The sequence below is a fragment of the Nicotiana tabacum genome, chromosome 14 (genome assembly GCF_000715075.1).
Source record: "Nicotiana tabacum cultivar K326 chromosome 14, ASM71507v2, whole genome shotgun sequence".
Classification (NCBI taxonomy): Eukaryota; Viridiplantae; Streptophyta; class Magnoliopsida; order Solanales; family Solanaceae; genus Nicotiana; species Nicotiana tabacum.
Window position 1 is genome coordinate 100,640,640 of NC_134093.1, and position 12,736 is coordinate 100,653,375.

The 12,736-nt window shown below is 35.4% G+C and overlaps 1 protein-coding gene across 1 annotated transcript; it reads right to left on the reverse strand.

The window, feature by feature from the left end:
• Window positions 1-6,720: 6,720 nt before the first annotated feature.
• On the reverse strand, window positions 6,721-11,617 carry LOC107824794 (putative serine/threonine-protein kinase PIX13). Its single transcript, XM_075229796.1, has 6 exons — window positions 11,367-11,617; window positions 10,085-10,416; window positions 8,733-8,868; window positions 8,505-8,647; window positions 8,265-8,388; window positions 6,721-7,417 (listed from the first exon to the last, which is right to left on the reverse strand). Exons 1-6 carry the CDS (start codon window positions 11,455-11,457, stop codon window positions 7,014-7,016), a joined length of 1,230 nt encoding a protein of 409 aa, XP_075085897.1. The 5' UTR covers window positions 11,458-11,617; the 3' UTR covers window positions 6,721-7,013.
• Window positions 11,618-12,736: the final 1,119 nt, after the last annotated feature.

The following is a 12,736-nucleotide window of genomic DNA, read 5'->3' on the forward strand; positions in this document are numbered from 1 at the left end:
TGTTGTTGCTACCGATCTATTGCTTTTCGTGTTCTTGAGCCGAGGGTCTATCGTCCGAGGTAGTCTGCGTACACACTACCTTTTTTACTGGGTTGTTGTTGTTGTCGTCGTCATACATCTCAATCCACTGGATTTATTATTCAATAGCTGCATAATGTGTTTGTATGCTAGTGGAGTATTAATGTGCAGGTTTTTGTTCTTAGAGTTATGAATGTTATCCGTAGTTCAAAGATCTTCCGTAGACGGTCAATGGAGATGTTAGGCCGACTGCCTGTAATTTCAGGATTCTTGCACTACAGAAAGCATACAAATCGCTCCAAGTATATTTAATTAACTTAGTCGTTTGTTTTTAGTGACAAGTTATGAAAAGATAAGTAATGCATAAATTAATAATTTACGGATTAGTAGTGCGAAGATTATCTCTTTGTATGATGAGATGTTGCATTGGTATCAGTCAAATCCAATCCTGAACTGTATACAAATTGCAATCAGGACAGCTTCTTGTTGGATATTTGGTACGATGTATTAGAATTAGTATATAGCGTATTAATTTTAAAATAAGTGTTTACTTTTTAAACAATATAAAAGTATGCTTACTGTTATTGGGTTAGTTTTTGTTATTTAATAATTTTAATTCATGTATTACTACTAATCCCGCATTACAGTGGCGGACGCACATGGTGAAAAGCAGGTTCAATTGAATTCGCTTCGTCAAAAAATAATATTGTGTATATATATAAATTACGAGTAAAGCTGCATAAATTTTGTATAAATATTTTATTTGAACCCACTTGACAACTACTATTTTACGATTAAAGTTATGTATTTCTAAGATTGAACCCGCTTGCACAAAATTTTGGGTCCGCCACCGCCGCATTTTTATTCCATATTCTATCCCTACTTCATAACTTATGCACGTATTATTAATGAAGAAAAGAAAATAGTCCACAACTTAAAGCCAATAATGCACAAATAGACAACTACGAAAAATCTACTACTCCTATAATTGTATTTTTATTCCATATTCTATCCCTACTTCATAACTTATGCACGTATTATTAATGAAGAAAAGAAAATAGTCCACAACTTAAAGCCAATAATGCACAAATAGACAACTACGGAAAATCTACTACTCCTATAATTGTTAGAACATGTGCAGCGGAAGCAAACATACGTAACACAAGCATCAAATCCATGTAAACTAGACAATGATATAATTACGAGATTAAGAACCACTAACTTCTTGAAGACGTTACACAGGTCCTCCTCAGAGCAATAATCCAGGGTTATAGTCTTCTGCTATGGTCCTAGTAAGACCTTGGACGAATTTGCTTTGAGTGGGCAAAAATAATACAACTCTGAAAAGTGAGTTATTTGGTGAAAAACGTCTTCCTTATGTAGACTCGTTTTTCAGTCAAAAAAGGGCTCCAAAAACGTGTAGAATTCTGCTTGTACAAGTAGAATCCTACTCTAACTCTACGGGATGACTTTTTCTCAAAGTCACTTTTTACCCAAGTCAGTCCAGGTATTTTACTAGGCATAGCAGGGATCACAGAAATAATAAGAGGCTACTAATTATAGTATTAATTCGAAAATTTGGATGAATTAATTCCTACTATAATTAATTATAATTTATTCCACTAAAAAACTGCAATTGAACTCCTCAATATGAATTTCAAAAATTCACTAACACTTATTTTAACTCCCCGTGTTAAGGTCACAAATATCAGTTAATTAAATTAAATCATTGACAGTTTAATTTAATCAACTAATTAAATCCTTTATAATTCTGCTTAAACTATTTCATGTGACGGATACAAAATTCATCGGCCGGGTTTTCACATGAAAACTTATAAGCTTACATAAAGGGGTTTCATCAAACTCAAAACTAAGTCATGGATTCTATCAACTAATTATTATTTCACAAATGCTATTTGTTATTGTCCAATCTATTAGGCATACATTAACTCTGAATAGAGTTGTACCTTTTGATAAATCAAAACAATAAACAAATCACATTGATCATAATAATTATATCAAGATTATGAGTGTAAGCTCATTTAATGAATTAGAGAAAATATTTTATTATATTCAGTACAAAAACATCTTTTCTCTACTTGGTCCATTCAATATACACTAAGTATACTAGCACAAGAAGTCGGAGTAAAACCACTCCCATAATCAAGATAAATTATACCATATTCTTGTGCTACAATCATCAAGATATTTTGCCCAATAATATTTTTAATTGTGAACATAGTTTATTAATTATGAGAACCGACAATTTAATCTTATGTGCATGAACTAAGATTTCATACACTAAATTGTCTACTACATAATTAAAGGACACACATGTAACAAATGATCTATTTAAAAAAGTACTTTATTGAATTGAATAAATTAAATAAATAATTATTTCATAAAGAATAAAAACATAATACTATGTCTAAACTGCATGGTTAATAGTATATCCCAACAATCTCCCACTTACACTCATAACCATGCGTCTATAACTCTAATACCCATTACTTCTACATGCTTGTCAAAATCTTCTTTGGCAAGCTCTTTATAAACAGGTCTGCCAAATTGTCTTCTGACGCAATCTTCAACACTCTTGCATCACTTCTCTGAGTTATGTCCCGAATTAAGTGATACTTACGCTCAATATGCTTAATCCTTATATGGCTTCTTGGTTCATTCGAGTTTGCAACTGCACCACTATTGTCACAATAAAGTACAATCGGTGCTTGAACCGAAAGAACTACATTAAGCTCTTTTAAAAAGTTCTCGAGCCAAACAGCCTCTTTAGCTGTCTCAGATGCAGCCACATATTCGGCTTCCATGGTGGAATCGGCAACACATGATTGCTTGATACTCCTCCAACGTATGGCTCTACCTCCTAAGGTAAAAACATATTCTGAGGTAGATTTTCTAGAATCTCTATCTGACTAGAAATCTGAATCAGTATAGCCAATGGGTGCAAGATCACCTCAGTGATAAACCAACATATAATCCCTAGTCCTTTTCAAGTACTTGACTATACGTTTAACGGCAATCCAGTGTTCTCATCCGGGGTTAGACTGAAATCTACTAACCATGCCAACATCAAAGCAAATATCAGGTCTAGTACATAGCATAGCATACATGAGACTCCCTACAACAGAAGCATAAGGGACCACCTTCATCTTTTCAATCTCATCAGTCATTTTTGGAGACTGATCTTTTGACAAAGAAATTCAATGTCTAAAAGGGAGAAAGCCTTTCTTGGAATCTTGCATGCTAAACCTGGTGAGAATAGTATCAATATAAAGTACTTGGGATAAGCCTAATATCCTTCGCTTGCGATCTCGCATAAGCTTGATCCCAAGGATATGTGTCACTTGTCCTAAGTCTTTCATATCAAAACGCGAGGAAAACCATTCTGTTACTGAATTCAACATGCTCACACTATTTCTTATGAGCAAATATCATCCACGTACAAAACCAAAAATATAACTTTATCTCCATCCCACTTTTTATAGACACAAGACTCATTTTCACATTGATTAAAATCGAAGATTTTAATCGATGTGTCAAAACAAGTATTCCATGCTCTAGAAGCTTGTTTCAATCCATAAATGGATTTCTTTAATTTATACAACATATGCTCATTGCCACTTTTTATGAAACCAACTGGTTGTGCCATATAGATGTACTCATCAAGACTTTCATTAAGAAAAGACGTCTTGACATCAATTTGCTAAATATCATAATCGTAATGAGCAACAATGGATAAGGGAATCCTAATGGATTTAAGCATAGCTACTGGCGAAAAGGTTTCCTCATAATCGATCCCTTTTTTTTTAGTAACCCCTTTTGCAACAAGCCTAGCTTTAAAAGTTTGCACTTTTTCATCCACTCCTCTTTTTTTCGTATAGATCCATCTACAACCAATGGGTTTGACTCCAGTATGTGGTTCTACAAGATCCCATACTTGATTGAAGTACATGGACTCCATTTCAGATTTCATAGTAACACCTCATTTATCAGCATCAGTATCCTGTAGTGCTTCGTCGTAATTAAGAGGTTTTGTATTAGGCTCTTTAGGAATTCTATCATAAGATTCTCCCAAGAGCGCAAACCGGAGAGGTGTTTTAATAATTCTCCCAATACGACTAGTCACTACAGGTGCAGTATGATTTTATTGTTGAATCACAACATCATTTTCCGGAACTGAAGCCTTAATGTTATCCTCCACACCTTGCGGTGCTGGGATATCATTAACATCTTCCTGGAGTGCAGGCTGAAGAACAATTTCAGGTTGCTCAACAATCTGAGGTTTCTCAACATTACTCCCACTACTTTGGGGTATTGATATATCAGGCAATTACTCTTGTGCGTTCTGTTGCCTATTGACATTTCTCCCACTACGATAATGCAGTGGTATGTCAATACTGGCTTTCGGGATACGTTCCAGAGATGAGTCATTAGTTACTCCGTTACTTAATTCCTGTAAAACTAGTCTACTTCTAGGAATATGGTTCATTAAATAGTCCTCTTCTAAAATAAACCGCCTTTAGTTCCTTTTGGATATCCAATAAAAATGTATATTTCTGTCCTCGATTCCAATTTATCTGATTTCCCTTTCAATACATGTGTTGGACAACCCCAAACCCGAATGTGCCGTAAACTTGGCTAGCGCCCAGTCCACAATTCTGCTGGAGTTGAAGGTGCTGACTTTAAAGGAACCAAATTCAGAATATAATTTGTTGTTTCTAAAGCATATCCCCAAAAGGAAGAAGGTAAATCGGAATAACTTAACATTGATCTAACCATTTCCATAAGGATTCTATTTCTTCTTTCTGCCACACTATTTTGTTGTGGTGTTACTGGGGCAGAAAATTGAGATGTAATTCCACAATCTGATAAGTATTTAATGAATTCCGCATAAAGGTATTCACCACCACGATCATATCGTAATGTTTTGATATATTTATCATATCTTTTCTCTGTTTTCGTCTTAAATTCTTTAAATTTCTCAAAGCATTCAGACTTACAGCGCAACAAATAAATGTATCCATATTTTGAGTAATCATTTGTGAAAGTCACAAAATACTCAAAATCACATCTTGCTTGTATATTCATAGGGCCACACAAATTAGAGTGAATTAATTCTAACTTATCGTTGGCTCTATTTCCTTGTGAGGGAAAATGACTCTTGGTCATTTTACCTTCTAAACAGGATTCGCATGTTGGCAGTGCCTCCACTTGCAATGAACTCAAAGGTCCATCAGAGACCAATCTCGAAATCCTATTTAGATTTATATGACCTAGACGTAAGTGCCACAAATATGTTTGGCACAATTCAGAAATACGCTTTTTTTATGTGGTAGATTAATGTTATTTAATTCTTTTAGTTGTTGTAGCACATAAGGAGATATATCAAAAATAAAAAGGTCATGTACTTTAGCAGCAGTGTAGATGAAACGTTTATTGAACTTTATAACATCAGAGTTATTAGCAAAATAAATATTATAACCAGTATCCATTATTTTCGAAACCGAAATCAAATTCCTTCTAATAGAAGGTACATAGAGAACATCTTTCAAAACTAAAACTCTATCACTATTAAACGAAACTCGAATATCTCCTAATGCTAAAGCTGGTGTTGGCTCGCCATTGGCTTGAAAAACGCAAACTTCATTCTCACTTAGCCGCCGCGTTTCCTGAAACCCCTTCAAAGTAGTGCAGATATGATTAGTGGCTCCTAAATATACACACCAAAATATGGTAGAGACGGCCGCTAAACAAGTTTTAACAACATTTAAATTCGAATTACCTTGCTTATTCATCTTTGCCAGATAGGCAGGGCATTGCTTTTTGTGATGCCCGGGTTGCTTGCAATGATAGCACTTTCCTTTGGGATTTTTTACACCAGTCGCACCTCCAGTTGCCAAAACCTTTTGAGCTTTCTTCTTTTTCTTACCGCCTTTCGACTTAGAAACCGAAGCTTTCTCAACATTTAGTGCCACAACTGGAGCTTGCTGTTTGATAATAGATTTTGCCGCTTGCAGCTCATTCAATAATTTCGCCAGTGGAAAATCCATTTTGTTCATGTTATAGTTCAAGAAAAATTGTTGAAAACTGTCAGGCAGAGTCTGCAATACCATCTCAACTTGAGATTCCTTATCAATCACAGCTCCAAGGACCTCCGGTTCCTTCAGAAGACCCATCATCTTCAGAACATGGTCCCTGACCGATGATCCTTCAGCCATCTTGGTGTTCAAAAGGGCTTTCATGGTTGTCTGCTTAGCCGCACGATTTTGCTCACCAAACATCTCTTTGAGACTTTCGAGCATGTCATAAGCAAACCCCATAGACTGATGCTGATGTTGCAAAACATTCGCCATAGAGGCAAGAATGTAACATCGAGCCATCTCATCAGCCTTGACCCATTTGTCATAGGCCTTAACCTGATCATCAGTAGCATCTTCATCAGGTTTTTCTGGGCACTCCTCAGTGATTACAAATTTGTAACCTTTAGCAGTTAGGACAATATCTAGGTTTCTTTTCCAGTCAACATAATTCGGTCCTTCTAACTTGTTTTGGTTCAAAATTGAGGTAAGTGGGTTGAATGAAGACATGGTTAAACTGAGAGATATTCACATTAAATAAATCATTAGTTAAATAAGAAGAAACAAGAAAAATAACAGCTACAACCACATATTCCAGTGCACTGAATTGAAAGGAAATTTTGCTGCAATTAACTCTGCTGAACCTTCCTCAATATTCAATACATAAGCAAAAACAGTGTCAAGCTCTCTATGAGTACCTTTAATAAATTACATACAAATATACAATACAGTTATGCCATACAATAAAGAGGTGACAGACAATACAAAATTGTAGTTAAAAAATGAAATGCCATAAAATAGAGAACAGTGAACTTTTAAACCAAATGAGAAACAAAGAAAATTTATAAACACATAGCTAAGGCCAATTTCTTCAGCTCATATTTGCTCCAGTTCTACTTGTCAGCCACGGTCATTTGTCTGACGACTTCTTGGAGATTGTCGATGGCGATGAGATGAAGAATGCTCGGATTTGCTTCGGGATTCTTTTGGTTTCTCCTTGATGGCTTCAATCTGTTCCAACACGTCCATTACTTCTTTCATCGAAGGCCTATTCTTGGGGTCGCCTTCTAGGCATTTTAGAGTAATCTGAGCAGCAAGCATTGCTCCCTTTGAAGAATATTGGCCTTCCAACCGAGCGTCCATAATGGACTTCAGCTTCCTTTTGTTAGACAGCATCGGTTTCACCCAGTCCACCAACTTCTGCTGTCCACTTGGTCGTTTGGTGTCGAGTGCTCGTAAGCCTGTCAAAATCTCAAGCAAGACTACTCCAAATCCGTAGACATCACTTTTTACATATAGATGGCCTGTTAACATGACAATACTCCTAATTAACGTATATTACTGCGAATGGCTTTCGTGCTTCTTGCTTTCTATTTCTATGGGGTGAACTGCTACAACAGTGTGCGACTTAGTTCCCAACTCTTATACATCTATACTTGGAAGTGGATGCCATAGCAGATTGGCCATATTCAAAAAAAACGCGTTAATAAAAGTGCAGTATGCATAATTGAATCTGTCCTAAAGATCTTGGAACATGTTCGACGGGTTTATTCATGAATCACTTATGAAGAAGGTGATAATAACAAAATAAAGGCAAGAAATTACAGTTAGTATGCTAATTTAACCACGGTATAACACAAAAAAAGGGTTGTTTAGTTGATAGTAATAGTTCGAGCAGTAAGCAGTCAGAAAGCAAACGAGCTAACTAATAGCGAGTATATAGAGATAATGGGTTATTAGCTGAAATTCCAAAGATTCCCCCAGTGAAAAATAGAGATGTCCTACGTTACCCACAATCTGTTGTCTGTCGATATATATAATCAGTTATTAGAATATATATAATGGGTCAAAATCTTTGTCAGATAGATAGAGCTACTTTGATTTAAAATGACACTAAGAATCTAAGTATCTAACAAACAATTGAACTTCATTAACCAACTAATCCATAAAGCACTACGGTCATCGACCCACTTAAATCCCAAAGCAATGGTCGCTTGTTCAGTCAAGGTCAGAGCTAGTCTTGCAACTTAGTGCTAGTCTATACTCTATACCCCATGTAGTAAAGGAAACTCGCGATCATTTAACTGTTGTGCTTCAATAGATTGCAGTATAGTCTCTGAACCACGTAGATTGGGCTCAAAAAGCACTTACCTGTTTCAACATATTCTGGAGCAGCATAACCATATGTCCCCATAACACGAGTAGTCACATGTGAGTTTCCACCCGAAGGCCCCAGTTTAGCTAAGCCAAAATCTGATATTTTTGCATTGTAATTCTACAAATAAAAATGTGCAAAGTAAAAAGTTTCAACAAATAGCCAAATACAGATGTACAATAAAGTCGGAGAAGAAAAAGATGAAGAAAAACTTTTCACAAGTAAGCAGACCTTACCCCATCAAGCAGTATGTTGGAGGCCTTGAAGTCTCTGTAAATGACTTTCTTTTCCGACGTATGTAAAAAAGCTAAGCCCCGCGCTGCTCCTATGACAATTTTGAGTCGCAAGTCCCAAGTAAGTGGTTCAATAGCGGCACTCCCTACACAAACAAACACGTGGTAGGTGAGTGCATCATATCATTAAGTAGCTTCGGTTTGACTGAATTTCTAACACTGACTTCTTACTTCTGAATAGATGGTTTTCCAAGCTCCCCTTCTGCATAAATTCATAAATAAGTAACAGTTCCTTGTCTTCCCGACAATATCCCAGTAGTTTAACAAGGTTAGGATGCGAAAGCCTTCCAAGAAAGTTCACTTCGGACTGCATTTTTAATTGACACAGATTATGAGCATCATTTAAAGAATCTAACTGGAAAGCATACATCAGAAGAACCGGCGACAGATAGGTTACTTGTTAAGCAAAAAGAAAATGGAAAATTTCAGATGAATAGACAGTTAAGACACATTTCACAGTGTCAACAACATAAAATGCATTATTGTGGCAAATGAAAATTGAAAAAGTGAGGAATATTGAGTTAAAGATCGCGGACTCTGTGCCTACAGCATCTCAAATAAGTGTCAGCAGATATACCGATAAACCACCATATCCAACACCAACACATTTCAGTGCAACATTGTTGTGTAGTGTTGGAGTAAGAATCATGTTCTCAAACACTAACCTTTTCAGCTTAGTGAAATTCAATTCTACTTTCTTTTCTTTTGTTTGCTCACTTTTCCAACTCTGCATCTTCGAAGAACCAAACCAAAACAATATTGTTAAAACCTTATCTTTCTTGCAGGGCTTTCTAAATGGAGTAACAAGGACATCAACCTTTAAAATCCTTCATATTTTATGAGCGATCAATACACAATGCGAACAAGCAAAGTCAACATCTAATTTTCTACTTGACAACGTGCAAATTAAGCAATAGAAATCTGATTAATACCTGAATCGAGAGCAAACAGGTAAGCTCCAATACATAACTCCTTAGTACGTCAGCGGCTATCAAGATCGCTTTGTTAAGCAGTGACCTTAATAACCGAGAGTCTTCTAAAACTCTCTGCCACAAACTAAAGAATTGAATTACCTTGCGCCGGTATCATTTCGCTTGAGCCGGGAACTCCTGTTTACCTTGAGACATACACATTTCATTATAGTCCTTCGTTACTTCAATTGCATCAAGCAAGTACAATGGGCATCCTAGTTTGTTAGATGGACAATTACTCAAGTCTACTACTGGATGTTCCAAAACAGAAGACGTTGTTCTATAGATATTTAACCAAAATTGGATACCCAAAGTTTCAGCATATTGAACAACTAACTCCTTGTTATTGACTAAATGACGAGCCACAAACTGACTACGTTATCTTTTATTTTTGCAGCCACGTCCTCAACTTGTATCTATGTTTGTGAATTTAAAGTTCTTTTAATATAAAGGGAAAAGGCCAAACCATTGGCTTCTTTATCCAAAAAAAATCTAAATTTGTGCCGAAGAAAGATTGCTTTATCGTTGTATCAAAACATCTCAATTTTATACCTGCCACTCTTCGAATCCTTGAGTGCTCTCAGAGTTCAACTTCTTGATGGCAACAATCATTCCAATTCCAGCTTTAGTCGGAGCAAGCGTCTTCTCATCAACCCATCCTTTATACACTGTCCCAAAACCGCCGATCCCCAAAACTGAATCAGACTTGAAATTCTTTGTGGCTAACTTCAAATCAGAAAAACAATAAATCTTCAAATTTGGAGTTGGCAATATCTCTCCGTTCAAACATGTATCATCACTTGCAGCAGCTGAGAAATGACTATTTCCAATGCTGCTACTCGTTGCCGAATAGCCAACGCCACTGCTGTAGTTCTTTGATGTGTCTGCATAAAAACAACCATGTAAATCTCTAATTCGAATCTTCTCACTCTCAGCTAAATATAAAAGCTACAATTTTGAAATATTATCCTTAATTCATAACAAGCTAAAAAGAGAACTCAACTTGGAATTTAGAGGAAAAGAACAGAAAACCCAATAATTACAAGAATTAAGACATTCAACAAATCATTTACAAGAAGTTCAAGAATGTTGAAAAAAGTTAGATACTTGTTAAGAGAAAGAAACAAGAAGAAAAGGAAATTCCAGAGTACTCAGAATAAAAATTAAGCATAAAAGAACAGATGCATTTGTGTGCAACCATTTTGAGGCTCTTTTGCCAGACAAAAAACTTAGAATAACATCCTTGATTTAAATAGCAAGGAAAAAAGCAACCATTTCGAATACCATAAAAGCAAAGAGAATCCCACTTGGTACTTATAGGAAAAAGAGAACAGAGAGCAGAATAATTACAAGAATTAAGGTCTCCAACAAAATCATAACATATTTACAATTTTAACTTTAAATTTCTCATTTTACCTTAATAACATGCTCTAATAGCTATAGAAATATCATGACACGTTTAAGATAGCACGTTTTAGATCACAGGTTCTAAGGGTCTTCACACTTTCTTAAGCTCCATTTCCACCATATAAAATGAAACGCAAAGGCAGGGCCGGAGGGAGAACGTTACCTACAGGTTCGAACTTTTGCTTAGATATTGTATTTGTATTTAAAAAATCTATTAAATGTGTATAAATACATAATTGCAAATCAAGTAACTACGAGCTGGGTTCGGTTGCAAATTCAGAACTCATAAACTTTAAATCTCAGTTCCTTCTCCGAGGAAAGGAATTCATAAACAAGAAGAAATGGAAATTCAAAGAAACCAGAATAGAAACTAGGTAGTTATAAAACAACAGATGCATAATTTGTGCATAAAACAAGTAGAAAGTACCTGGAGTAGAGGGTCTAGCTGAGAAACTGGGGTGAGTGCTACTGCTACTAGGGTTAGAGTTAGATAGCTTAGCTCCAAAACAATTCCCCATCAAATTCAATTCTTTCTCCTTATTTTTTCCCTCACTTCAATACTTTCATAATTCAATTGAAAATGGTCTATTAAATTCCAAAGAAACAAGAAAGAGGATGGAAAGGAGAAACTAATGGTCTTAATTTTCAAATATATTATCAATGAAATGGAAAAAGGTGACTTTGTTTCTTGGTGGACTTTTCCAAGAATTACTTTAAAGTTTTTTTTTTTTTTTTTTTTTGTCCTCAACATAAAGTGAAAGTGTTTGGAAATGTTAATGTTGTTTATTTGTAACAAGATTGGTTTGTACGTTGGCTCCTCCATTTTTACTTTATATACGCGCCAAAATTTATCTACCTATATTTTAACTGTAACTTCTATGCTTTTTCTAGGATGCATGGGCGGATTTGGTGGCCGAAGGGGTCCGTCGTGGTATGCATAAAGCAAAATCTGTTTTCTACCTTTATATATTATGTTTTGAATATTTTTAATATAGTCCAAAAGTGTAGTTTAATGGTCAAGGGGTTCAAAATATTTATAAGGTCATTGGATCAATTCTCACTAACCACAATTTCTTTTCATTTTTTCACTTTTTTTTCTTTTTTAAACCCTCTTAGCAGAAATCCGGCCTCCGCCGCTGCAAGGATGGTTTCTTGTTTTTGCTTTCAGCAAGCTACTGTTCCTATTGCTGTTTTGTCTCTTTTATTTTGTTTCCCACGAGAGCATTATAGGTTTTAATGATTTGACAAAGGAACATATGCATGTACCAGGTTCATGAATATTGTACGCAGGTCACAGTTGAAAATAAGCAAAAGGCATGCAAGTGAAAGGAATAAGTATACGTAGTTATTTCTGAAATACTTGAATGAAAAGATTGTATAAGTGACAAGAAGCAGGATTCCTTACTTAAAGAGAACTCAATTCAAGATAAGGAAAGAGTTAGAGGTTGAAGTTAATTATAAGTCTTCCGCTAAGGAAGAGTAAAGCATCAGACATATAGTTACTCCTTATTCTACTAACTCTATAAATATCATTAGTGATATCTTTTACATGTGACCACACAAATTTTTACCTATTTATACTGCATTATAAATTTATTTATCCCTCAATTTTAGAGATGTTATCACTTAAATACATTTTCATATACATGTTTACCATTAAAATAAAAAGTAATATATTAGACTACAATCTTCCTTATTTTCTCTCTTTCTTCTTCCTCCCACGTTCCATGGATTTACTTTCATCCTGATGAAGAGTTCTACCTCTCCTCAGTGATTCGAGTTTTCCAGAATAGAGCA

Bases quoted from the DNA above. Each gene is read 5' to 3' on its own strand.
- LOC107824794 (XM_075229796.1), bottom strand. From the start codon at position 11,457: ATGGGGAATTGTTTTGGAGCTAAGCTATCTAACTCTAACCCTAGTAGC. The intron at 10,417-11,366 runs GTACTTTCTACT...GTTTTTATGCAG, and splicing joins AGCTAGACCCTCTACTCCAG to ACACATCAAAGAACTACAGC. The intron at 8,648-8,732 runs GTAAGAAGTCAG...TTGTTTGTGTAG, and splicing joins GGAAAACCATCTATTCAGAA to GGAGTGCCGCTATTGAACCA.